The 27,984-nt window shown below is 49.7% G+C and overlaps 1 protein-coding gene across 1 annotated transcript in view; it reads right to left on the reverse strand.

The window, feature by feature from the left end:
- The window catches only part of LOC127588815 (double C2-like domain-containing protein beta), a 27,969-nt gene extending 156 nt beyond the window's left edge, over positions 1-27,813 (reverse strand). The window contains 9 exon segments of the mRNA XM_052047682.1: positions 982-1,010; positions 1,013-1,142; positions 3,321-3,349; positions 3,352-3,446; positions 6,023-6,132; positions 6,231-6,305; positions 13,833-13,912; positions 26,204-26,689; positions 27,639-27,813. Of these exon segments, the coding sequence (XP_051903642.1) occupies positions 982-1,010; positions 1,013-1,142; positions 3,321-3,349; positions 3,352-3,446; positions 6,023-6,132; positions 6,231-6,305; positions 13,833-13,912; positions 26,204-26,495 (840 nt within the window). The 5' untranslated portion in view covers positions 26,496-26,689; positions 27,639-27,813.
- Positions 27,814-27,984: the final 171 nt, after the last annotated feature.

The raw sequence follows: 27,984 nt of genomic DNA on the forward strand, positions 1-27,984 counted from the left end.
GTTACCAGCAAAAAAAAAGAAAAACAAGATGGCGGATTGGACGAGAAAGTGACGAACGATTGCAACACATATCTGAAAGAATTTTTTTTTTTCCTGCATTGGGGTGAGCAGATTTTTTTTTCCGCCCTTGCGCAACGATGACGCAACCACGCGCGGGATTGGCACGCGACCCTCGCGGCAGCCTCGTCATGGGCGCCGCGCCGCACCTTTTTGTCTCTTTGCCCCATTCATAAACGCACGTCATTCCGTTTCCGTTCGCATTTCCCAAGGTAACGCGGCGGCGGACGTCATTGCTTTGGCATCAAAAGCAAATAAGCGACCCCCGAGGGGGCCGAGCCGCCGCTTGGAAAAGACAAGCAAACGCACGCTGGTCCCAGCTCATTGTTTCGAGCGGCACCAAAGCCAATTTGATGTCTCTGATTTATTACGCGCACGTAGTCATAGATGGAGATATGCGCGTTCTCCCATCCCGCCAATCGCCAGGTTGTCCTTCACGCACCCCCCAAATCTGTCTGACAATGACGGTTGCCTTCTCCCGATACTTTTGTTTGGCGGAGGCGCCGTTGGAAATTAATTGGCCGGCCCGGATCAAAAGCGTGAGGAAACAAAAAGAGCTCTCCTTGAAATCGGAGCTTTGATGCCACTCGATGTCATCGCGGGCGAGCGGGGGCCGTCCGTCCTTCGGCGCAAGTGTCAAAAGCCAGGCGATAACGACGCATTAGCACCGGTAGGCGCGCCCAAGGGAGACGTTTGTTGCAAGCCGAGTCACCGGCTCAACGCGCTTCGACCACAAATGAAATTTGGTCGGCATGACTGGACCCCCCCCTCCCTCAAAAAAAAAAAAAAAAGTGGAAACAAGCCATGGCCCAAAACACACAGACCGACCCGTTCCGGTTCTAAATGGCCTTTTTCGGGGGCGGGGAGGGGTCGGGGGGTTGAGGGGGGGGTCATTTTGCCAATTCCCGACGTGGTGCGTAGTACGTACGTTTTCACGTAGGGGTCGGAGAATCGTTGGCATCCATGGCGGCCAGGTGGGCGCAGCGTATGATGCCCACCACCAGGCAGGACTTGAGGGTGTTGTATTTGAGGGAGATCATGATGCGCCCCCCGCTCCTCAGCGACTTTTCCTCCGTCTTGTTCACCTGCAAACGTGACAAAAGAAACCGCTGAAAGCAAGCCGGGGCTGAGCGCCAAACAGGGAACTACTTGCGGTTGGTGGCGGGAGCGGGGGAGGGGGGGGGGGCGGGGGGGGGGGCCCTGGGATTTGCTTGACGTCCGCGTTGACATTTTTCCACGTTGGCGTTTCTGAAGTTCCGACAGGCGCACACGCAAACGGCTCATGACGCTTTTTTTTTGGGGGGGGGGGCAGCTTGCAAAAGCCCCACAATGCAATTTCCCAGCAAGTGACCCCGCAGTCGGCGATTGTGTGAATATGCCGTCCCTACGCGCCACATTTTCAATCAAATGTGGCAACATTTGAGTTTTTTTTTTTTGCTGTATCAGCAATGCGAAATGCAGACATAGCCATTGACCCCCCCCCTCCCCCCACCCCCTGCTTATCAGGAGCTATTTGAAAGTGCAAAAACGAGCTTTTTTTTCCCCCCTTGAGTTTGAGCCATTTCCAATGAGTGATCGCTAATTGGTTTGGACCGGCATGTTTCATCTGTTTGCAAATTATTTGGAAAAAGCACAAAGCCGCCGACTTAAAGTCACTGGAGGGAGCGCTCATTTCAATTTTGTCGTTGACTGTGGAAAAAGATTTGAAAGAAAAAAAAAAAAGATGAATTTGTCACCCTGCTTCACAACCCCCGCTTTTAATTAAAAAATAAAACGGGATTTTTCTTTCTGGAGAATTAGATTGACTTTCTGATCAATTACTTTTTCGAATAAAAGAAAATTAGAGAAAAAAAGATGCATTTTAATCCTGGAAAATACGTTTTTAGACATATAGGCACATTTTCAGAAATCATAAGCCCTCTAGTATTCTCCTCGTTATTTTTGCCCCCCCCCCAGATAAGACTTTGTTCCAAAAATATTGACATTCCCCCCCAAAAAGAAGATCATATACGGAATACGACGAGCCTGTTTGGCACCGTTTAAGTCTGTATTCCAGATTGCGGTTATTCGAGCGCACAAAAATGACAAATGCGTTGCCATGACGACTGAAAGCGGCGTCTCCAAGTCAGCAGATTGTCTCAGCAATGTGGTCAGAAAGTTGACTTTAGGCTGACATGGAGAAAAAAAAAAAAAAAATCAACCTCGACCCGCAAATATAGAACATTTTCAGCATGGCAAAAAAAAAAAAAAATTAATCTCCCCGTAGCGCTCCATCTCACTCGTCGGCGTGACTTTGCGTGGGAGCCGCACCGCCTGCGTTCACAGCGGGAAACTAATCCGACATCACGTCGCATGCCAACGGCCGTCCGCCTGCCTGTTCCGCCGTTGCTCATTCACGTTGCCGTCCCGGCGCGGGGGGGGGGGGTTAGTCGAGGCATCTGAGCGGAGCGGCCCTTCACTTTTCACCGAGCATCAATTGATTGGGGCCCTCAACTTCAAGTCAAAATGGCAGAATTGCTTTGATTCTTTTTTTTTTGTGGGTCTACTCAGAAAAGACAAGTGTACCAAAAACATTTTCCTCGCCCGAATGAGAATGTCAGCATCGGCGCGCCGTCTTCCGAGCATATTGACTCGGTTCCAGGTATTAGCCAGTGCCCTGAGGCTTTCCCCCCCCCCCACCCACCCAAAAAAAAGATATTATGGCGGGAAATAGCTGTCCCTCTCACAAATGACATTTCCGAGCAATACAAAACACGCTTCCCTCTTTTTTTTTTTTTTTTTTGCTCAAGCAATGTCAAGAGCACACATAAATCTTGCGTCGTCTCACGACGGTGTAACGACGCGGGAGTGCAGAAAAGCGATTCAAAACATGGATGGACAAACAAACGGCTCGTTCGTTTTCACGCTCGAGCGGAAACTCTCCCAAACGTTTGCGGGAGCAAAGTGTCTCAGAAAAGTTGAAAGAATTCAAGCCAAAGAGAATTTCAAAGGTGATGTGACTCGCCGATCATTTCATTTGATCAAAAGACCCAAAGGGAGGGGGTTGGTGGGGGGGGGGGGGTGCGTCCTATGCTGACACAAAAACTTTGGCTTGAACTCAAACAAGAATGAGTTCCAAATGCAGTCAGCCTCTTTTTGTTCGGGTTCGCGGTCGTTACTTTGATCCGTTTATATTTAGAAAAGCTATAAAAAGGCCCCCCCCCCCCCCGGAAAGGGGCGGACATTTATTTTTAAACAACGAAACGGCAGACTGAGCCACTTACAGGTAGTTGCTTTTCCAGACAGTTGTTGAGTTCTTGCTCTGGTTGGGCTTCAGCTTCTTGAGGGGGATCCGCGTCTCGCCGATGAACTCGTTGTGGCGGAATTTGTCCTCGTCGCACACCGAAATCCTGGACCGGACGGACACAAGAAAATGATTCAGTTGCGCGAGGAGGAGTTTGGCTCACGTGAGTCGCTGGCCAAAATCATTCGCGGACAGAAGAAGAGTCGAAGATTCGAATCCCGGCGACTCGAATTTGCAGATTCGTAGACGTTTTGATTCAGTGACTCGCGTTAATGGCCAGAACCCCCCCCCCCCCCCATCCCAACCCCCAAAAGGAATGACCCAGAGGTGAGTCGGGCAGACGAGTCTGGCTCTGATGTTTCTGGTGCCAAGGAACATTACCGACTCCAATGATTCAGTTGACAGAGCGGAGTCAAACGATTTGATTGACTCACTCGAGTGAGCCGACTCGGCAGATTCGCTTGAGGGACTCTCGAGTTTGCGGATCGACCGGAAACGCCGTCGCTTCGCTGACTCAAGAAACGAGTCCAATAGAGCACGCTCGGATAATTAAGACGAGCGACTCAAGTCGGCGGACTGGCGGGAAAACCAGCCGCCGCCGACTCCAACGATGGGAGTCAACTTTGCACATTCGACGACGACGACTTCAACGGAAAGCGGCGCAACGGCAAAGCTGACGTTTGCGCCATCGACGAGCCTTTCAAAGCGCTTCTTGCCGGCAAGGACGCCTCGGCCTTTGGGCCACGTACTCATTTTGCGTCCTATCTTTCACATCATTACCATGAAATGACAGGAGAGGACCCCCCCCCAAGAAGTGCTGCTGATTCAATTTAGCCCAAGAAATGATGTGGCGTGCGGAAATGTGCGAGGTCCTCGCTCAGCGCTGATTGTTTGTGAAAAGGCTTCATCAGCAACGGGCAGGCGCTGTGCGATGGCGAGGACCCCCCCCCCCCCCCGTTTTTTTTTTTTTTGCAATGTAGTTAGTTTTTTGTTGTCAAATTATGACGATTGAGTAGTTGTCCGCCCCATGATGATCTGATTCCTTTTTTTTTTTGGAATGGTGACGCTTCCAAGAATCAAAAACAAATTGGGAGTTGTTCTCAAACAAACGGAAATCACTTTTCGAAGAGAGCGCGACGCTTAAAGTGCGGACGTTTCAATCACATTTGGTGCAATTTTCAAAAACAACAAAATTTTTTGACATTTTCCAAACTGCCCCCCCACAAAAAAAGTTTTCCATCTGGGATTTAAATTCCGAACTCAAATAAACATTCATTCATCATCTTCCGAGCCGCTTGATCCTCACTAGGGTCGCGGGGGGTGCTGGAGCCTATCCCAGCTGTCTCGGGCAGTAGGGCGGGGGACACCCTGAATCGGTTGCCAGCCAATCGCAGGGCACACAGAAACGAACAACCATTCGTACCCACACTCACACCTAGAGACAATTTAGAGTGTTCAATCAGCCTGCCACGCATGTTTTTGGAATGTGGGAGGAAACCGGAGTACCCGGAGAAAACCCACGCAGGCCCGGGGAGAACATGCAAACTCCACACAGGGAGGCCAGAGCTGGAATCGAACCCGGTACCTCTGCACTGTGAAGCCCACGTGCTAGCCACTGGGCTACCGGGCCGTCCCTCAAATAAACAGTGTGGTGACATTTTCAAAAAACGAACCAAAATATTTAGTGAAAACATTTTTTTTCTAAATGTGCCTAGCATTTCTACCTTTCGCTTTAAAATGCAGGAAATTCGGAGGGCGCGGGGGGGTCTCCAAATCATCTTTTTAAATGTGTTTGAAAAAAAAATCATAAATCTGACTTTGATCTTTGCACTCTGGCACATTTTCAATTTGGCATCACAAAGGAGGCGCCAACGGCGGGCCGATGTCGAATCACAATGAGATGGAATCCTCTCAAACTAACGAGCGACTCCGCAATCTCCAAATCGCTTCAAACGGCCACTCAGCGTTTTGAATGTAAGGACGGCAAATAATTAATGGCCCTCGGAATGATGAAATCAATCTCATTAGCTGCAAAGTCTTTTTTTTTTTTTTTCAGAATGGAACAATGAAAATGGATTTGCATTTCGGGACCTCTCCGTTTGAGCTTGATTGACAGCTGTAAAGGAGCCAACGGGAAAAGGCGAGAGACGAAAACATGGGCCGCTTTCACTTGGTCTAAAAGGCGAGCGGGAATGTTGCGCAAAGTCCAAAGCGCGACTTCGCCGTCCGCTCCGCGCCGCGCTCCCCTTTTATTTTTGTCAAAGTGTTATTAAGCGCGGCGAGTAGGTTGCATCATCCGATGCGTCGTGGTAAGTAATGTGCAGCGTAGGATTTTCTTTTGAAAGCTTTTTACCGCTGGTTTCTATGACGACCACCGCCTTTGGAAGTAAAAAAAAATACAATAAATAAAAATATGGCAAGTAACTCCACAATTACTGTGATTAATATTTTGGTGGCCGCATTCCAGGATGAGTGGACCCACAAAAATCAACAACAAAAAAAGCCTCATGACTAACACCGACTTGTGAAGGAAGACTCAGCGTAAGATTCCAAACGCGAATAACCAGTTTCACATAGCAACCGAAAACTTGGTAGCCCACATCGATTATGAACGGACCCACAAAAAAACCCCCAATCAAAACAACAAAATGTCAGGTGAAGTTTAGTCCAGGCAAGGCCTACCTGAGTGTTTTTCGGACCATATCTTCATCGGTGATGCCGTAGTAGGTCAGCGTCTCGCTCCAGACGGGGTTGAGCGTGTTGTGCAGAGTCTTGGTTCGAAGTTTATTGGCCTGACGGACAGACGCCAAAACGTGTCACATCGCGTTTTTAGCCACGAATAGTCGCTGACGTTTTTGGACGATGCCTATCGGCATGGTGATGAACGTACCTTACTGGCACCCGGTAAAAGGTGCAGCTTGACGTAAGGGTCCGAGAGCCCGTTGTGATCCATTGGCTTGAGCCCCTGCAACCCCACCCCCCCACCCCCCAAAAAAACAAAAATAGATAGGATAAAGATATGAAAACTGCTCAGATCCATATCAATTCAACCAATAAAGGGTTTTATTTTAACGCAGCTCATTCGTTTGAGTCACACGGTTGTACGGTGCCAGTTTTAATTAGGCACGATACGTTAAAAAAAACAACAAAAAAAAACATTTGAATCACTTTTCAACACCTTTATCTATTTCCGACACCAAACAGACGCTCAAACCTCGGGAAAGAAGAGCGGAAGGCCGCCCGCCGCCGCCGAGTGCGAATGAGCACTCGCAGCGGATGTGAACAGAAGGCCGGTTGGAGCGTCCAACAACGCTGCAAACTCGGCGCCAATATTTGACGGTGCTCACCCCGCTAACGTTGTTCTGAATACAGCTGAACTTTGCCCCACAAAAGAGGAAAAACGCCTCCGCCACGATGAACAGTGCGAAGCTAACTGTCGCCGCGCACAGTCAATTAAAACACAGAAACGTTTTTTTGGGGGGGAGTCGCACGGGATCGAAACGTTTGTTTTGTGTATCGCCCCAATCGCAAACTAAAAGTCATAGCATGTCCTGAAGCTGTTATCTTCAAGGTAAAAAAAAAAAAAAAAGTAGCGCCATCTGGTGGACAAACAGAAAAAAAAATGCATTTTCGATGCTTTTTGAACTGCGATTTATTTTTCTTCATCCACAACAACATTTATTTTTTTTTCTCGTGATTTTGCGACATGAGGCCAATTGACGGAAGCGAATGACCCCCCCCCCCCCCCCCCCCCCACGCCGCGCTGAATGACAAACGCCGAGCGTCCGGGAATCAATTTACAAGGCCAATCTCCTCGCCGGTCGTGACCCTGCCGGGTGTCTCGTCCGCCGCCTTATTTCCTCTCATTCCTGGGTGAATCATTGCCCCCCCCCCCTTGCCCCAATATATATATTTTTTATATATATAGGAATCTCTTTCATGAGTAGACCGACCAAAAGGTCTCAGGAAAAGACACGGAAAGACTGGCGGTGAATTTCAATGACTAGTAACGAGTAACCCTGAAACCATTTTGATTTGAGTACTTGAGTACATTTCAGAGTAGAGTGCAGGAGATTAGTCCATACTTTTTTTTTTTTTTTTAGTATCAAGAGTCCTAAGTAGAGTGGCGCGAGTGTCGAAGGGACAGCTGCAGCGTGCGCGGGGTTTTGGACACCCCATTGATGGTAATTATGGATTCATTAGAGACAGACGACTGTGGCGAAAAGGCAGATGGGCGACATGCATCACGATGTCGCCGACGGCCGCCAGCAAGAGGAAGAAACATCTGCCGGCGCTTATAGCTAATAAGTCGCTTTTATTTCCCAACAGGTTCGGCGAGAGTCCGTGACCACACGTGGATTCGATTGGTTTCATTGAAATTTCAATGCTGACGGTTGGTCGGCCAACTTGTAAAATGACGGCAACGGATATTTGATGCTTTGGTATGGATCCGATTTGTTTTTTTATTTTACCAAGAGTAGTTTGCGCTAAAACTACTGCCCGGGTCACGAGTTTCCATATCTGGCAGTGCCTTGAGATGGAAGTTGACCACACTTTGAATACACAAAGTGTCATTGAAACACTTAGTTTGATGTTTAGTTTGATAGTGAATTTCAATTTAGAGTGGCATTCAACAGCTTGAGCTGAATGTGAGCCTTATGTAGAAAAACAAAAATGTTGAAGCCGTTTAACCTTGGCGGAGGTCTTCCCTCTCAGAACCTAGCAGTCATTTGTGATTCATCACACTCAAACACGGGTGCGTTCACGCGCTTGTTTTGCGCCTTCACACACACACGCACACACACACAGAAACAAACAAGACACACTCTCATTTCCCGCGTGGCTATCGGCCTCCTCGTCAGCGCGGCATACGTCTTCATTATCATATCTGAGCGGGCTGGGGGATGCCAAGGCGGACGAGCCATCAATCACGTAAAATCAGAGGAAGGCTGCGACAGGACCATCAGAGGTGGCTCTGCTGCCACCTTGTGGTAACTAGTCATCTTCCTAAGTGGCTGTCGGCTATTTTATTTTTATTTTATTTTTATTAACAGGACCTAGCGAGGATCAGCTTGTTCCGCAAGACTCTCGCAATATGTTCCCAAAGCTTGGCTAACATTGTCAACGAACAAAATAAATATGCAAGTCCTTACTTGTATTTGCTGGGTGGGGGGGGGGGGGGTGGGGGGGTTCTATTAAATCAGACAGAATTTTAGAGCGAAGTTGGTACTTTCCAGAATGGCACAACGCGTTCGCCAAGAGTTATTCTTATAGCTGACAAATGCAATAACTGTCTTAAATTGGGGACCAATAGTGGATTTTTCAGGATAATCTTCTGGCACGGCTGCTTCAGAGTGCCTCGTTGTTGGCATTGAGTGTGCGCAGGTCACGTGGAGAAAGATGGAATAGTGAGGAAGGGGGGGGATTTTTTTTTCCACTTTCTTTTAAAACAAGTCTGGCCAAGAGCCGGTTTGTGACGAGCGACTGGGAATTCAGGCTGCCGCGCTTGCTTTAGAGTGCCTCGTTGTCACCCGTGAGTGCATGCGTGTCACGGAGGGAACGGCTTGACATTCTCACATTTAGGAAGCCTCATTTCGTCCAGTTGCAGATTTTTCTTTTTTTTAAACGGGTGTTATTTATTTTCAGAATTTCGACTTGGTGACTTGCCACCTCAGTGGAAGATGGATTTCACCCAGGGCGTGAGGTTAACGCTAAAGGAGTTGATTTTGTTGGGGGGGGGGGAAGCACCTGGGGTCTTTGACGCCAGCGCTGAGTAATGGGGCGAGCGGAGCAGATGGGGCCAACTGATCACTGGCGAGCGTCGGCGTTGATGACGCCGTGGCCGAGGGGGGGGGGGGGGCAGAGCGGAGGAGTTTGGGCTCGGGGTCGCATGGGGACGGTCTGTGTTGATGGAAAGCCATTTATGGTGGCGGGAAAACAAAGCGGCGAAGGCGGCTGAGGCAGGGGAGTGTCAGAGCCAAAGTTTGAAATGATCGTTTTTTTATGGGTTTGAAGTAGTCGTTTTATCTGCGGGGGGAGGAGGGGGGGTGTGAAGGTCGAGTCCTGCCACAAAAACCAAAAATCACCCGTTGATTTTAAATGGATCTCTTGCAATTTGAAACGACGTCACGCCGACATCCCTTCCCTATATCTGCATCGTGGGACGAAGGGCAGAGCCTTTTCAGAAAAACGTGCGTAACCACGAAAACCAGCCCCTCCCCATTAAAAAAACAAAAACAAACAAGTGGGCATCCGACAAATATTTTGGTCGATTTTAAGCATGTCCATCTGAGCGGCCAAAATCACCGGTGTGAAATTGGGGGTGAAATTGACCCGAAAGGACGGGAGGGACCGTTGAGCAGGTTCGGATTCAGGACGCTCAGGTGCGGAATCACAATGAGAGGGAAGTCAGAGGGGATGGGGAGGAGGGGGGGGCTGCGGGTGGGCTGTCAATCAGGGTCCGGCCGGTGGGCGCGGATAAGACACAACGATTCAGTCAAGGGTTGGAGCTTATCTGACGGGCTTACCTTCTTGTATCGGGGAACGGGAAGCTGTGTTGTGTGTGTGTGTGGGTGTGTGTGTGTGTGGAATGGAGCAACACACGGACATGAAAGCATGCAAAAAAAAAAACAAAAAAAAAAAGAGTGAGTTGGGGAAGAAAAGACAAAAGAGTGATGAGACTGAAAAACAGAAACGTGACAGTGTCATACACAAAAGTTACAGCAAAATAAAAGTGCCGCGGAACCTCGTAAGTTGAACAAAGGACGTCTTTCGAAAAGCAAGTCGTGTTAAGTTTGAAGGGAAAAATGTCGCCAAACACCCCCCCCCAAAAAAAACATGCAATATATTTGTTAGCATAATTAGCATAGCGCATCCATGCACATTTTTCGTATATTCGGCGTTTCACTTCCTCCATGACGTACACCGACGGTACCTTTCGGTCTGCGGTTACCACGGTTACGCGGCATCGCTCGTTTTGTCGCTCCCGCAACATCCTCCGTTGCTATTGGCGGCGGCGTCGCGCAAGGTCGAGGTTTTGATGCGAGCGAGGACAAAACACAAGTGTCGTTGTACGCCGCCACGCACAAAAGCGTCGCGCCGCCGCCGAGCAAACGAGCAAACGATTCGCCTTCCAAATGATCACGCTTCAGAACCGATCTTCGCCCGGCAACAGATTACGCCCAAACCTCGGCGGAAATAACAAAACAATCACAACCTCCGGTTGTCAACTTCAGCTAGCGAGCAACTAACTACGTCGGGCTGGCTCCATTTCGCTCATTTTCAAAGTCGACCTGAAGGTTTGATTTCTCCCCAAAACTGATCGCACCCACCGCGGCGCACCGCCCTCACATCTTGCGGCGAGAAAACAAAACAGATCGATGCTAACATCTAAGCTGGAGCACCGCAGACGGGCTAATGCAAATTAGCTTGAATGTTCACCGATCACTTCAAATTCAGACCGGCGTAAAAGCCACGTGAAAAATAAACAGCGCCGTGAACACTGGACATGTTTTGTTTTTAAAAAAAAAGCTTTGTGTTCTCTAGCGAGCGCAAACGTAGGTGTGCAGGCAAAGCAAAAGCAGAAGAGGAAGGCTCCCCATGAAAAGATGCCAGCCGGCGTGTCAAGGTTGGTTGTAGTGTAGGCGGCGAGGAATTAACACGTCTCAGGTCTCCCATTCAACGTCTGACTCACTCAATGGACCCAAGAGGCCCCGCCCCCCCTTCTTAGTTCTCGCTAAAGGTAGCCACCCAAAGCGCACAGGAAGTCAGCCGTTTTTGCTTTCAAGCAGACGTTCTCGTCTGGTTCTCGGCATAAAACGCACAACTCAAACGCCACAAAGTCCCTTTCTTTTAGGAGCGTGAAATTTTTGGTGGTCATCTATCGTGAGTAGACCCGCAAAAACCCAGCAGGTCGTCCATTTTGGTTCGACACATTGTTGGGGGTTTGGCTGCACCTCTCGGGACCTTTTTGAAAAATTCCGTTTTTTTTTTGGGCAAGCCCGTCGTCCCTCTTAAGTAGCGCCACCGAAAAGAAAGAAATAGGAAGTCTGCCGTTTTGGTTCTAAGCGGGCACTTTGCGGTCATGTTCAAGAATCCTTTTCAAAAGACGAGCTGTTCCGCTTTCCTGATTTCATTCGGACGGCGAGCAAACTTGAAAGCTCGGACGCGAGACGGACAAACAGACCGACGACAAAGATACTTTAACTCCACCGACAAAGTCGGATTTAATGTGGAGCGGAGTGAAGGGAGCCTTGTTTTCGACTTCCTGGAAAAGCCGCCTGACCAAACAACCCACCTCAATTTGGCCCTTGATTTAATTAGCGCAACAAGAACACAGCAAGGGAGCCGAGCGGGGTGGTGGGATGTGTGTGTGTGTGTGAGACCAAGGTACGAGACATTTTCGCTCCTTTGCGCACTCAAAGGCAGACGGGGGGGTGGAAATAACCTCATTTGTCTGAGAATGAAAAGACGGCGGGGGAAGGCAGGGCTGCTAATTGCTTTAATCAAGGCGAGTTGCGCAGCTAACATTTTGGCGCATTAGCTAGCACGGAAAAGACGTGCTAGCTAATGCGAAATTAGCTAAAGCAAAATTGCTATGCAAGACTGACGACGCCGCCGCCTGACTTGAATGTACGGATTGAGCCGTGCCCTTAAGTAAGGCCGGGGTCCTTTTTTTTGGGGGGGTGGGGGGGGGGGGGCTAAAAGACTAAAGCCTCTGGAAAATAGACGCAATAAATCAGCGGGTCCTTCTGCCCACTTGGCAGCAGCGAGGCTAAAGCCTGGAATGACTCACAGGAGAGAGCGACGGGGCTGCACAAATGGAAGCTCAAACTGCCGTTGGACAGAGGCAGCAAAAGTATGTTTTGCGGGGGGTGGGGGGACAAACTTCAAAATCAAACTAGTGATTCAAATCTTGGATTAAAACACGCTTTGCAAACACCCGGTAAACCTTTTTGAACACAACAAGCATAAAACGCTGAGGAAAATACTGCACGTATTGTAGTCTCGTATACACGAATGTGCCTTTAAGAGGCGGAGTCAAGTCGGGTTTCGCAGCTTAACGCTTCAACGGCAGCTCCTATGAATTGAGAGAATTCGGTTTTGGTTGGGGGTGGGCAAGAGGTGAGGTTGTTTTATCTTTGCAGTGGATGCGAGCAGCGATTGGTTGGGGGATAGGAAGTGACGGGTGGAAAAGTCGCGCGGCAACGTGGCGTATTTCTTTTGTGCCGAGAGGCTATCGGGCATCTGCAGATCGTCAAGGTTGCCGTGGCCGTTTTATTTCTCTGCTGATTACGACAAGGGAGTTCGCTCGCGGACGGCGCTCTTCATCCTGTCAGGTGAGATTAATGCCGCCGTCGACGGCAAAAGGGCTGCCGTTTCACGCCTCAAAGTGAAACAGATGAAAGCTGCTCAATGAAGAAATAAAGGAGGGGGCGGGGGGGTGGCCAAAGCCACGGGCATTTTGGTCGTCTTTCCCTCGGCGGGACGTGTGGAGGCGCTGTTCGGCGACGACGCGTAGGAGCGGACCCGAATAAATCCACGCGGCGTTGCTATTAATATTGACGCGGGCAACGTATTGAGAGCGTGTCAGGGGCGTTATGCAAATTTGCCGTTGATTCGCCTTCTCCCTCGCTGCTGTTTATGCATCAGTCAAGGGAAAATGTCAGCGGTCTGTCAACTGCCGTGAAATTACCATTTTCAATGGCCAATTGATCTTTCAAATTTAGCGCCGTACCCAAAACGACGCCCGTGCTAAAGGTGACTCGAAAGGCCGAAGGAAGGAACGAAGGGCGCCCCGATTGATTTTGAGGCCTTTGGACTCACGGCTGGAACGAGATTACCCGACACGAGGATCAAAACGAATGTCAAACTTCCTCCCATGATTAGGGCGTGGCTAATTGAGAATTTTTGGGAGGTCTGCTGTGGATAGAAATAACAAGCAAATCGAAGTGAAACGGGCGCTGAGGCCGAATTTTGAGTACGTCTCCAGGGAGCGTTGCTGGCGTGGCGATGGCCAGTTCAACCCGATAGTGGCAAGACCGCCTGTGCTTTTGAGGACTTTTTTGGGGGGGGTCTCCATTTGATTGACAGGCCTACCAAACATCATATCGCCATTTGAAACAGGTCCCCAAAATGACGGGGGTACCCACCGGGCCAATGGCCAGTAGGAGTGAGGCACTCCCTCTTTTGAGTACCAGTCAAGAGGCGAGCGGCGCTATTTTGGAGCAACTGGAGACGCTTCATGGATGATTGGCTGACTCCAATATAAAGCGCGTGACCTGACGACATCCAAACAGATCCTGAAACGCTCACTTCAAAACAATACGGCAGACTTACTTCCTGTATGTGACTGAAAGGTTCCTAGAATGGCACCGACACCACATGGCATCTTGTCTTTAGTTTTAGTTTTTGTTTTCCCCCTCCAAAATTCCGACGTTGACTAAAGCATGGAAGTTAGTTGCATTGCCCATGAGAGGCCAATGATGCTCACCTTGGCTTTGTTAATGGTGCAGTGCAGAGCATTGTTCTCCTGGTCGTACAGCAAGCTGAAGTCCAGCGTTCCCAGCGTGGCTGGGAAGGAAGAAAAGCAACATTGACGGTTATTACAATCATAATGTTATTATAATTGGTTATTATACGGTTATTACACGCAAACAGAAACCAAATCTTGCTTTTCGCCTCGTTAAGAAGCACACAAACGAAAGCCGTATTGGCTTTGAATGTTGAGGGGGGGGGGGGGGGGGGTTGGGGGGGTGGAGTTTCTTTTTTTTAAAACTCCACCACCCCAACCCGCTTGATCATTCATTCATTCGGAGCCTTAATGGAACAAAAGAGCACGCCAGGGCGAGATGGAGTGCATAATTAATAGGTACAAGAAAAAGTTTTGCAGGTTAAATGCTTCCGGAGAAAATACAGAGAAGTCATCCCAAGTGGCGCGGGGTGGATGAAAGTCATGGGGGGGCGAGAGAGAACAAAAAGACTTCTGATTCATCGGTCAATTTGCGAGCCTTCTGCATTGCAGCGCTGGAGCTAATTACAAGAGAATGAAAAACACAGCGAGAACTTGGGAGGCGGCGGCGGCGGCGGGTTTCGCGTGATTGCAGAAACAAGCACATCAGAGTCCTCCATTGCGTGTTTAACGAGCGGGACGCGCCTCCTCAGCAACCTTTTCCTGATTGGGGGTGGCAGTTTTGACCCTCGGGCTAAAAGTTAGCAGAAAGTGGGCGGCGCCAATGTGCTTCCAGGTCAGGGTCCTCAGTGTCCCTTTGGATCAAATCCGATCCCCTGAGAGGTTAATGCAGGCGACGGTCGATCATTTTAGCTGGTGCACTTTTAATTTCAAATCTCAAGAAATCATTGTTGAACTGTGCCAGGTAAGTGCCCTCAGTCTCCTCTTGGATAAAAAAAAAATCTGTGGCCAAGAATGCAGAAAAGTCAAAACGGGAGAAGGCTCGATTATGTGTTAATTGACTTCCATGACATGGCCCTCAGTCTCTCTACAGGTGAAATGCGTCTCCCCGTTTCACATACAATTTTGTCACGGTCCAGTCGAGGGCCCTCAGTCTCCTCTTGGATAAAATGTGTTTCTAAAAAGAGAGGAGAAGTCAAACCAGGAGATTTATTGATTTTTTTTTTTTTAATGTCTAGCAAACTCTGATTATGTGCTGATGCATTTCCAGGCCGTGGCCCTTAGTCTCCTCTCCAATAAAATGTGCTTCCGTATTCCTGAGAAGTAAACACACGATACTGGTCACACTTCAGTGGGCACCATGCGGTCTGAAGAAACAAGTGGCAAAGTGTTAATTTGCTCCAACCAGCCAGCAAATTTTCTTGTGTGTTTTGCAGCGGCTTCGCATTAGCGAGGGATGACACATTCCGCTCACCCCCCCCCCCCCCCCAAAAAAGAAAGCCTTGTTTGTTTTGCTTCTGACCAAAGAGCCGATTTCAGAAGCATCGCAAAAAGTGAGTTCTTTCGGAATTTGCTGGCGAGCCAGACGCGCGCACTTGACGCAATAATTTGCCGATGACCTCGGGGGGCGGGGGAGGGGGGGGGGGCTAATCAAAAGGAGGGTCCGCGCTTGACACAGCGCTTGCTTCCCAGCGCGGCGGGGGAAATGATTCAGACATTTGCATACTGATCAAGAATTACATGCGTTGCCAGTCCATCCTATTTTCATCCCCCCATCATGATTCAGATTTTGGATTTGAGAGGACCGCGTCCGAAATAATTGGTTTGAAGTGAAAATATATTTTTTTTCATTGCCTGAAATGAAGCTCCTCAACTCACTTCACCACAGTTGACACACGGCGTCGAGTTAAGTTGCGATACGAGCGGATCGGAATGACGATGCCAATTCGGTCCAATTATGCCCGCGATGGGATTTTGTCAAAGTCGAACACGCTGCGGCTGACTGGAAACGTGAAACGTGACGGCATTCGCTCACCGTTCGCTAACCAATTCACGCTAAATACATCGAGATAAGCAAAATAAAAGTTGACGGCTCTTCGGGCGCGCTGTCGACGTGTCGACTTGCGCGGCTGCTTTTTTTCGGGCAGGTGTGATTGTGACTCATCACCGCAGCAGAGAGTTGAAGAAGTGTTTTAGCGCCTCGAAAGCTTCTAAAAATATCACAAAAGGATAAAAAAAAAAAAAAATTTAAACGGATCTCCCGGACCCCGGAAGAGTTGAGACCAAAGCGTATGCTGGGAGCTCAACGAGCAGGAAAGATTTGGTTGGCGACCGTTTCATCGAGGTGACTTCATTTTTAGCGCACTTTCAAAACAACCGGAACTGCATAAATTAAAAAAAAAAAAAGGGATGTTCATCGAGTAAAATAAATGGCGACCGGCGTATCGAGCAACAGGCCCGCCGAACCTGACCATGCGATTCGTTGTCCTACGAACAGACAGCGCACATCTTGCGCTCGTCAAGTGTCGAAAAAGTCGTCGGGGCGCACGCCGTCGTCGCCGTTCACAACAATCACACTTGACGAGCGCCACTCTAAAAATACACCCCCGCGTCTATTTTTAATTAGCAAGAGGCGGCAATCAAGCGGGCGTCGGCCAGACTGCGCCGCGCGATCCAAACGGCCTCAGCGTACGCTCGTTTGCCGGCGGCTCAATCGTCACGGCGACGGCGGCCCCCCCCGGCTTATGAAAAATGCGATGCGCCAATCGCCAGACACACAAAAGGTGTCGCCATGACAACTGAGGAAGAGCCATAAAGTGTATCAAATGACTGCGAGTGGACCTTCAGCTTGTGTAGACACACAACCCCCCCCCCCCCCACCCCTCCACGCGGAATAAAAAAGATGCATCGCGGAGCGTGTCGGGGTGGTCGGGTGTCGCGCGCGATTGGCAATGAGACGATGGTGAGGGGGAGAGCGGGGTTCAAGGTGGCTCGCGGGGCGTCGGCGGCGCCGCACATAACAAGTGGCATGGCAACACGTAGCGCCGCGGACGAATTGACATGAGGATCACGTCAACGTCCAAGTGTGTACTCGGGGTAGGCTGCGCACGCCGCATGATGAACGCCTCGTCGTCTCCCCTCGTCCACGCAGGCGCACGAGGTCTTCAAATTGCACAAAAACTCGTTTACCGCCGAGCTTACAATTCAGCGCAAATGGAATGGAGCAAATCAAGTGGTGCCTTGCCTGGGGAGCGGGCGGCGGCAGCGGGGGGTGGGGGGGGGGGTGTTGTATGTGTGTGTGCTTTTTTTGTTTTTTTTTTCAAATCAGGAAAGTAGCACTCTACACGAGCGCAGACTAATTAATCGGCTGGCTGATTTAATGGGCTGATCTTTAAAATCTGCAAGAATTGGCCAAGTGACAAACAAACATTCTCACCCCAAATGTTTTTTTCCCCCTCGAAATATTTAACGAGTCGCTAAGAAAAGGAAAAGTTGAAAAATTCTTATGAGCACCAAAGGAGTGATGTGATTCAATTACACAGGCTGCTGCATTTGAAATGAATTGCTCCGTTTTTTTTTTATTAGAATTGTAATGGGCCAAATATCGAACTTGCTATTGGCTGCAAAAAAAAAAAAAAAAACTCCATATGACTTTTTATTTAAAAAAAAAAAGGCATCATACATTTACAATGAAATGTTTGCCATTTATTTTCAATTTTTTGTCTTAATTTTGTAAAAAAACGACCCGGTGCTATTTTGGTCAGATTTTGCATCACTTTACTGGGGAAAGATGATGTGAGGGACGAGCGAGCGTGCGCCCAAACGCAAAGGAGAAATAACACCGGCCAACTTTTTATTTTTATTTTAAATAAGAGATGCAACTTAACTCTTTTTGCACTGATTTCGAATCCAATTTTTTTACCAGCACATCCGGATTATTACATTAGCACATTAGCGAATTTTGCGTATGCATTGTCGCAGGACGGGATTTTTGGAGGGGTTGATTTTATTTTATTTTTTAGTTTTTTGCGGGATTCTGTCGACAACGAAATGCGACGAGAAAGGTATTCCGGCGGCAGACTCCACGGGGCCGACTCGCAAATATGAAAAAACGCGCCGGGCGCAAAGCCTGTTTTGCATAAAGCACATTAGCCATTATTTTTTGCATTCGCCGCCGCCGCCGCCGTCTCGTAAACGCCTCCAGAGAGGAAACGAAAGCCGCCGCGCGACGCTGCGGAGTGGAAACCGCAGGCAAGAAAGCGCTTTGGGAGCCCGCTGATTGACTTTCACTTTCACTTTGGAAAGGATGGCGGCGTGGCCCCGGGCTGCTCCCGATAGAATTCGAATCCAAAATATGCAGGCCTGAGGCAGGCTTGAAAGGCGACGTTTGCGCCCTACCTCGGGCTTGAAACCCTCAACCTGGGCTTCCCAAAGTTGCAAAAGCAACCCTGGCTTGAAAGCTTCATTTGAAGCGAGTTTGAAACCCTCAACCCTCGATTTAAGCTCACCCCGGGCTGGTTTCGACTTACTGTCTAGCACAGTGTCAATACGCGTTTGGTGCCGAGTGGTAGATTGTGCGATAAAGTGAGCTTGTTGCTTTTTTTTTTTTTTTTCGGAGGGGAAAGGTGCCAACGCGCGTCGTCGTTTCTGTCTGATTTTCAGCGGCGGCTCCTTCTGACAGTAACAGCGCATTTGCCCGCTCCGCCGGCTTATCGGGCCATCACGCCGCGCGTTATTGTCCATTACGGGATTGCGTCTTACCACCCCCCCCCCCCCCCCCCGACCTCCCCCACAGCGGCGCAGACGACACGCCGAGGCACTTTGCGGCTGGAAAAGCTTCCGAAATGCCTTGGAGCCTTTTTGTTTTGTTCTTTTTTAAAACCTAGATTTTTTTTTTCCAACGCCATTTTGAAACGCTAAGCGTGGCTTTAGAATCCATTTTCAAAGCTTCGCCTTGGATCCAAACGCTAACCACCCGACAACCTACTTTGCTTCGTGCACCAGTACAGATGTACATTTCGTTTTCTGATGAGATGAATTCGAATCTATTTCATTCTATCTCGACTCTGATCTTGCAAAAGCGAATTGAGTGCGTGCGTGTGTGCGTGGGGGGGCAGGTTTGGCCCGGCCACATGCAGGCATTACCATTGTATAAACGAATTAGGCTATCTGGCCACACTCGGGCTCTTCCAAAAGGCGGGGAGAAAAAACAGCGCGACTAATCTCATTGGTTGCCAGGAAGCGAGCGAGCCCGGCCCGCGCTTGAGGTGGCTCGCGTTTTCCGTCGGCCGTACGTGATTCAATATCGGGGCCGGGGGGGAGGAAATAAATGGCAAGTTGTGGAAGATTGGAGGTGGTGACGGGCTCGGTCGGGGTCATGCGGAAAATGAACCGGGGGGGGGGCTCGATTTCCTGCCGGCGCCAATTTTTGGTCTACGCGCGCTGCCCGCTGGGGGAGTTTCACTTTTTTGCATTTCGAGGTCAAAGTCCAAATTTCAGATGTTGGTGTTTTGACCTGTAAATTTCCACATCGCTCGGTCAATTTCAAAACGTTCGACCTTTCGACCTCGCGGGAGTCGCGTTCTAAATTTCCGCTGGAATTTTCTCGCTTTCGACAAACTCATAAAAAGTGCAATGAAGCATTTTCTAAAAAAAGTCAAATGCATCCCAATAATTGCTCTAAAAACAAATTAGGATTGAATTTATAACAGGTGCGTCCATTCGCGGGCACACACCATTTTTTTTTTGCACGGGATACGGCGCACAAGTGTACATTGAGCCTCGAACGTGACGCACGAAAGGTCGCCGGCGCGGCCGCCCGCCCGAGCGCTAATCCGCAAGGCGGTCGCCTATCTCATCTGTTCAGGCCGCGGATTAAAGATGAGACGGCACGATAGGGACGGGTCGCGGGGAGCCTTTTGCTTTTCGCCGCAATTGCTTGCAGATCAATAAGTGGCCGTCAGACGCAATTTGATGGATGCTGCGTTTTAATCGCCGGGCGGAATGGCAAAAACTCCCGGCGTTGAGACCAATCTTGGGCAAAAGGGGCTCATCAAATGTGCTTTCACCATGTCGCATGACTCGTTTAAAAAAAAAAAAAAAAAAAAAATGGGGGGGGGCTCCAACTAATGCCGGGGCTTCTCTGCTTGCTCGGTTTTGGTTTGTTTTGTTTTGTTTGCTTACTCGGTAGAGCAACATGGATCTTTAAAGTGGGTGGGGGGGGGAGGGGGGCGCCTGATTGGAGCGCTCTACGCGGCAGCTGTCTGAGGACAGCATGCGTCTCGTTTTGGTTTTTTTTGCTCGTTTTGTGGCTGCCACCACACAATGCGAGAAATGCCCTTGTTTTCCACACACTTTCAAAGAAGCCATTTTGGAGGCGCACATTGCAGAAAATAATGACGTGACCCCCGCCCCCACCCCCAATTTCAATCACTTGATTGGCCCCCCTGACACAGTCCATGATTGGACTTCTTTGTCAAGCTTGCGCAATCCTTTTGCCCCAGCAAAATGCGAACAAGCGGCGCGACGAGCAATGTTCTGCCGCCCCGAGTAGCGTCGACCCAACTGCGGAAACGACGACGGCGCGCTTGAGCGACAACAAACCGCGGCGCGATAAGGAAGTGTCGAGTTGCCGCTGTTGAAAAACTTGTTTTCCAAAGTGGCAGACGACTACACGCAGTCCTACTAGTATTTTTTGCAATACGTCAAATTTGAATGAACATGATTTTTTTTTTTAAAGGACGCCGCAACAGGCGAGTGAAAGAACGCCGCTGCCGCCGCTGCCTTTTGTGCGCCCAGAGCGAAAGCACGGCGGGCGGAGAGCTCGCCGCTCGCAGACACCTATTCGGCGGCCGATCGAGACATTCCGCCATTCCGCCGCGGGAGGTTCAGGTACACGAGGAAAAAGCACCGTCGGGCGGCGTGACATTTCAAATCAAAGCAAATTCTATGGGCTCCCCCCTCGTTCCTATAAATGCCTCATTGATTGCCGGGAAAATAATTTTTTTTGTTTTTTGTTTTTTGTTCAGGCACTTTGCAGCGCTACTAAAATGCTCTCGTTTAGCCAGAGAGACGTTTGGACATAGCGCGTGTGTGATACATAGCGTCAAACTGATATGGATTTTTGTTTTCTTTTGGGGCGGGTGGGGGGGGGGGGGGGTGATGCTCAATTATTTTTCCATTTTGGGGAGGGGGGGTTAACAATCAGAAACACACTACTTAAGTTATCAATAAAGTACAAAAGAACAGCACAGGCCAGAGGTATTATTGGGGGGGGGGGTTGTCGTATTTTGCAATATTTCACCAAAAACAAAAAAGTTTTATTGGTGTCACGCCAGGACACGATCCTTTCAGCAAACATCTTTATGCTATGCTAATGTTGTTGACATTGTTGAGGTCCACTCGCATTTTTTAAACTTTTGAGTCATTGCACCATTTTAGTTCAACTTTACTCATTCCTTGATGATGATGATTTTTTTCTTTTTTTTTTAGCGAAGGGGGGGGGCATAGAGTAATACAAAATGAGCACGATGACAAACAAAATGTTAGCCCTTATGTTCCCTGGCTGGGCCAGCAGCCTGCCTCAGTGGGAGTTTGCTGCTAGCTTGTGGCGCTCACCGAGTTCTCAGTCTCCCGCTGGCTAGCAGAACGTCAGTCCACCAAAAAAGAAATCAACTAAGAAATAGATCTGGGAAGCTATGTTGGGGGATCTCAAAAATTTGTTTCCAGGCATGCTGCGCCCACCCCCCTCCCCCCCCCCAAAAAAAACACAATTCGCTTGAGTAGGAGTTGATCAAAGTCCGAGCGCCGTGATTTGCCGCAAAGATGGCCGACTTCCTCTTAAGTTGACGGATGAGACCTCGAGATTTTTTTGGTGCGTTCTGCTTTGCAAGCGCGTCGCATGGTTTTGCCAAACCCGGCAAGGTTTTCCGGTATGCCGTGGCTCTCCAAAAAGCTACGGTCAAAAGAATAACAATAAACATTGAATGTTTACATGTTCGGGGGAAGGCGCTGCCGTTTTGGTTGGCAACCGAGTTGCGCTCAAATATTTTTGGTTATCTCGAATAGACCAATGGGAGGTTTCGCTGTTGACGTAAAGCCTTTCGCTCAGAGATATCTGCAAACGTTGCGAGCCGATAATTGATGCGTACACGCTTGCGGGAGGAGTGTCATTCCTTCTGGGAAAAATGATCTTTTGGCTCGTTCCGTCGGGTTCGCACGACCTCCGCGGCTGACGCCGCATTCGCAGACGCGATTGAATAAGAAAAGCAATTACCGGCCGGAAGGCAGAAACGCTCCGTCGAGGCTCACGGTCTGACCAAAAAAAAAAAAAAAGTCCAACTTCAGCCGCTTCGCAAATTGAAAATGTTTATGCTTGGCGAGTCGTAATCCGTCATCGTGTCTTTCGGCGGCTCTTAGCTAGCTTCTCCCTCGATTTTTTAAAATGATTGTTCTGAGCGAGCGGTCGGGAATTTCTTTCGTAGAAGTGGAACAGATGTGAATCGAGTGACATGTGAGCAAGGCTCATGTCAGTCGTCGGGTGGTTTTGTCTTGAAAGGTCGAGTCAAATCGGATCGTGTCAAGACGCGATGAGTCACGCGAGGTCAACTCGAGTTGAATCTAGCGAGGCGGACGCAAGTCGGGTGGAGTCTAAAACGGGCCCATCTCCAGTCGAGTTAAATCAGCTTGCCGCAAGTCGAGGTCACTTCGATCGAGTCGTCTCGACAATTATCACGAGCGGCATTTGGGAGCGACTGGAGACGCCGAATGGAGGATTAGCCGACTCCAAAGTCAAGTGCGTTACGGCCGGGATGTGATGACTCCGAACTTGTGTTATGCGGAAAATGACAACAGGTTAAGCCATCGATAGATATTTCCGGGGCAGGATGACTCGACTTTTTATTTAGACCCCCCCCCCCCCCCCGGCCAAAAATGTAGTAAAAATAAATGCGTAGCTTCCTGTCCCCTCCTACACCGTTGCCCGTGTTTTGGCTCGTCAGAAAGGGATGCGGTTTGCTTTTACAGCTACGCCGACGATCCCAAATTAGCCGCCGGGGGCTTTTCTCGGATCGGCCGCTCAATAGTTGCCGCGAAGCCAGAATGCAGCCCGTCGTGACGGGCAAACGTTTTCCGCGCATCGGCACAAAAACATGCAAAAAACAAAACAAAAAAAAACTAAACGGTGAGTCAGAATGTGCGACAGGAGTGGGGAATATTTTCCAGAATGGCGATGGGCATCGTTTCTGGGGAGGGGGAAGCTGCAAGGCGGGCCAAGTTTGTACCTACTGGGCTGAGAACAAATTCTCATCAACACGCTTAATTTGTTTTTGTATCGTGATGATTGTGTCCTAAGCGTAATTTAGCAGGAGAAGGCTGCCGCGTGTGATGGTGTCTGCGGTGAAGCAGCATGGGGCTCATTGGTGGCCCGAGGTTGTTTGCGCACCCCCCCCCCCCCACTTCTGACTCGCCGGCAACGATTACGTTTTTATGGCCACCGAGCGATGCGAGTGCGTTTGCTCCTCTCTACCCGACAACAATATAAAAATGTATTTTTTTTGTCGGCAGCTCTGCGTTATCAGTTTGGCGCAATACCCCCCCCCCCCCCACACACACACACAACACTCCTATTTGCACGCCGGCCATGATGCCAATGAAATGTCATCAGATACGTCGCAAAAGTGCAGCCTTGCTGCAATCGTCGTCTCTGACATTAAAAACGGGCCTTTTCTTAATGCATATTCCGAGATGCCGTCGGCACTGAGAAAACCGCGCGTCATTGAACGCCTCATTCGGAACGAGGCGAGACGAAACAGGAAATGAAGAAAAACGGCTTTTTGGTTTGGATTTGAACAAATGTCACCATTTTCATGGTCGTTTGTTTTTTTTAATGTCCATTTTGTCAACTTTCTTTTTTTGTTGTTTTAAAAACACTTGTTAAATTTCACAACAGGTTTTTCCTTTTTGGAGGTTGTTGTTGCTCAATTCACACCAGTTTTCCTTTTTTAATCCCGCTGTAATCTTGGTTTGCTTCTAACAATTTCACAGCATCTATTTTGGCGCGTCGGCTTTCCGCCGGCATGTTTTCATTCAGTCGAGAAGGCTGCCGCCGCTGCCCCCCGGGTGGCGCTTTCGCGACTGAAGTTAATACGCGAGGCGGAATTTTGCATTTAAGGCTCGAAAACGTCGCTCGCGGAGTCGAGCGCTTGGCAACATGAAAAGTGACGCGGGCGGAGATGAAGCCGAATGAAAAGTCCCCTCGGCAAACGGATGCGTGTAATAGCCCCGGCATTAACATTACATAATGTGCTCATCGGGATGAAGGCGGGCGCGGGGTCGGGGTCAATCCCGAGGGGGGGGGGGGGGGTCTGCTCGCTGGCCATCTCGACAGCTTGCGCGCGCTAAAAAGATTCGGCTCCTTTCGACGGAGTGTTACGAAGCTCGGGGGAGGTTTTGGGATCGCGGATCGATGCGAAGTTCCGCCGGCGGGTTTCCGTGCGAGACCGGCAACAGATGGATGGGCAAGTTCTTAAAGGGACGGCGACGATTTGCGTGACCGTATTTGGGGAAGAAGTTTTGAGTATTTTAAGGACAACTTCTGGTTACAGGAAAAAGCCAAACATCGGGGGGGGGGGGACAGCACTTCAATTTAGAAAGTCAAGGTTGAATCACAGATGCAGATAGGCCGCCACCCAGCAACATATCCCACAATGACACACCCCCTCCACCTCTTTAGTTGTTTTGGATCACGGGGGACGCCGCCCCACCCCGCCCCGCCGCGCCTCGTCTCAGAGGAAGCGCCGCACATACTGGATGGAGTCGCGCGGGAGCCACCGGGGACGTTGTGCCTCGACTACAATGGCAAACATGAGCGCCGACTCCCACTTGGAGAAACACGACATGGTGACGCGAGCGAGCAAATGCGGCAAACGCGATCGATTCGGGGTCGCCCGTGGATGAAATTCTCACAAAACGTGATCGATTTCATGTCAATTGTCGACTTGTCGATTTAGGATCACCCGTGATCTGCCGCGCCACTAAAAATACCACGTCGCAACGGAGAAGAGACTGTGGGCAACGTGCAGCCAAGACGGCTGTAGTTTATAGAGGACACTCGGGGCGAAGTGCAATGAAGATGGCTGTCATTCAACAGACTTATCCTTCAGAGACTGAGGGCAGACTAGGGACTTTGCTTTCAGACCACAGCCACGTATCTTCAGAATACAGAGGGCAAAGTGGTACCATGGAGACTTTGGACAATCATACCACTGCAGTCTAGCCCCTAGGAGACAAGAGGGCAAAACCCAGCAAAGTGGAGACTGAGGGCAAAGCGCAACAAGGTTGGTCACGCCACGGTCGTGTACCCTCGGGAGACTGAGGGCAAAATGCAGGAAAGAGGAGACTGCGGAGTGTCAGACTGGAGCTGAGTATTGGTTGTGACAAGGGAACATCTGCCCCCCACCCCCACCCAATCCTCCTCCCTCCTCATCATCATCTTCATCCTCTCGGCCAGTTCAGGATTAGAGTGGCCCTAAACCCTGCGCTCCCCCCACCCCCTCCACTGTGGCGGGATTAACGGACTCCTGTCACACATTAAGATCACCCCCCCCCCCCCACACACACACACACACACACACAAGGTCTGACACCATGAAAATGATTTCGAGTCACCTGGGGATGAAATTAGAGGGTTTCGGGGTCAGGCGGATGAAATTGTGGCGAGAGTGATTGATTTTTTTTTCTTTTTTCATTTGATTGATTTTTGCCGGACTTTCATTTCTAATCAAGTTAGAAGCCACCAACTCCAAAAATGGATTTGGGGATGAGGGGTTTAAGGTCACCTATTGATGGATTCACCTGTCAATGAAGCATACGCACGGGTCACATATTGGGGGGGGGGGGGGGGGGGGGGGCCTTGCTTGGGGAAGGTTTGAATTGCGGCAAGTTAAGAGTTTCATGGTCCAGTCAGAGAAAGTGATTGATTAAGGGGTCACCTGCTGATGAACTCGTCAAAAAAAAATAATTTTGTGACTTTTGGGTACAATCCTGATTTCGAGTCACCTGCGCATAAAGCGGCAAACCAAAAAGCCCGACATGATCTCAAAGAGATGAAGAGAAGAGCGTTTTGATTGCGACGTGCTCCGACACCATAGAGTGAGTTCGGGGGTCACAATTGCAGCCTCCAGATTGCTGCATGCCACCGCAGCCAATCTGGAGTCACCTGTCTCCGCCCCCCCCCCCCGCACCCCCTCTTATTTTTCTTCTAAAATTGGTGAGATAAAACTGCCACGCACGTTCCCGAGGAAAGGGAATACGGTGGAGGATGGGGGTGTGCGGGTGCAACAGTTGTCCGTGTGAGACAACTCACAAAACGCAGGAACATAGAAGAACGCGAGGGGGGGGGGGGGGGGCGATGGCAACCGGCAGAAAAGAAAAAACGGCAGCGCGTCACTTACTGGAGTCGTCCGAGTCATACGCCTCCACGTCAGGCTCGTCGTCTCTCCTGGAAGCCGAGGCTCCGGCGAACGCCCGGTCCGGGCTGTCCTCACTTTCCGAGGCGGAGGCGGAGGCGGCGGCCGGGGCGGCGCAGAGGGTGGCGCGCGGGGCCCCGACGGGCGGCAGGCCCCGAGGGTAGCGGGGGAAGTAGTCGGAGATCTGCTTGATGGGCTGGATGGGTCCGGGGCACACGTCAATGGCCATGTGCTCCTGGATGCTGATGGTGGGTTTCTCGCCTTTGCGTTGTGTCATGCATGCGGTCCAAGCCGGGAGCCTTCTGCCAAACGCAGGGCTGGCAGAAAAGACAAGAGCAAAAACAAAAGAAACACACACAAAAAGAAAGAGAAGCTCTCGGATGGACGCACGCCTCGCACCCCCACCCGCCGTCTGACTGCCACCCCCTTCCGCCTTCGGTCCGTTCCCACACTCCACCCTCAGCCGCCTATCTGCACCAGAGCCGAGGCAGGAGTGCGCTGTGAGGAGGGAAGAGCCGATGGATTAGCCAGGAAAGGGGTGGGGGTGGGGGGGGGTTAAAATCAGCTGATGTTGCTGCCTAGCAACCGGCTGGTAAACAGGAGCCGCCGCGTCACGGCGCTTAATTCCCAGCGTAACGCCGTCCATCTGGACATCATGTCCGCGTGCGTGCCCGCAAGCGTTCGCTTGCAACGCAACAGGTCCTCAGACTCACGCGGCACCGCTCATGCCGGCGGAACGCGGAACTGCCGATGTGGACTCGGCGGCGCCGTATTGGTCAAGTCATTCAAAACCTCTGGATAAAGTCGTTTGAATGTACTGCAAAGTTACGTAAAGTATCGCTTAAATCCAGGGCTGAAATTTGTCCGCTATGCAATTTAAATTTAAGTGTAAAAGATTGATTTTTCGAAAAATGAAAAACAATTGGCCTTTTATTAATTCACTCCCAAAGACATATTTATAAGTCTTTTCAGACTTCACACATTCAATCCCATGTAATTAGCTTTTCTTTTTTTCCCAATACTTAAAAGTAAATTTTTTTGACTGGTACTGAATGAGTTGAGATATTTTTTTTGTCTTCCGTATCTTTAACCAAACAAAAATTATTAGCATTTCATCCAAATAGCCGGTTATTCGATTCGAATTTTCAGTCGGATATCCGAATACCTCAATTTTTCGATAGCTACGTTCGTTCGAACGAACGTATTGTGTGGTAAAGTTGTTTGACAAATGCGGTACGTTCGACATGACTAGCTTTGGTTAGAAAGTGTAAATTTCGATATCAGAACGCAAATGTATCGATTCGTCTGGCAGCAGGGCCGCATTTTGAGGCTCCGGTAGAGTCTACGTTCAAGTCAACCGCCGCCCAGTCGTCTCAAACAAGTCGAATAAGATGTCAAAACAAGCGACTAAAACGTTCACCTGCTGTAGGAGACGACAACTATTGACGCACTGGATGTTCAAAGCACTTCTGGGTGCGCCTAAAGTGGTTTGAGGGATTTTGTTGTCAAGAAAATGGCTGTTGTTCAGCTCTTTCTGCCAATTTGGAGGCGACCAAGGTAAAGCAGCGTAGCTCATCTTGAAACAAGTCAAGGGAGCCCCCTGGTGGTCAAAAGGCAAAACGCCCCGTGAGCTACGTCTTGCTAAAGCTCACGTTGACCTCGAAGTCATTCATTTGAGTTTCGGAAAGGGAAGCGAAATGTCATGAAACAATACAAATCTCCTTGGGGGGGGGGCTCCACATTTTTTTCAAAAGTGATTTAAGTTC

Source organism: Hippocampus zosterae, chromosome 16 (assembly GCF_025434085.1).
Source record: "Hippocampus zosterae strain Florida chromosome 16, ASM2543408v3, whole genome shotgun sequence".
In the NCBI taxonomy this organism is placed as follows: domain Eukaryota; kingdom Metazoa; phylum Chordata; class Actinopteri; order Syngnathiformes; family Syngnathidae; genus Hippocampus; species Hippocampus zosterae.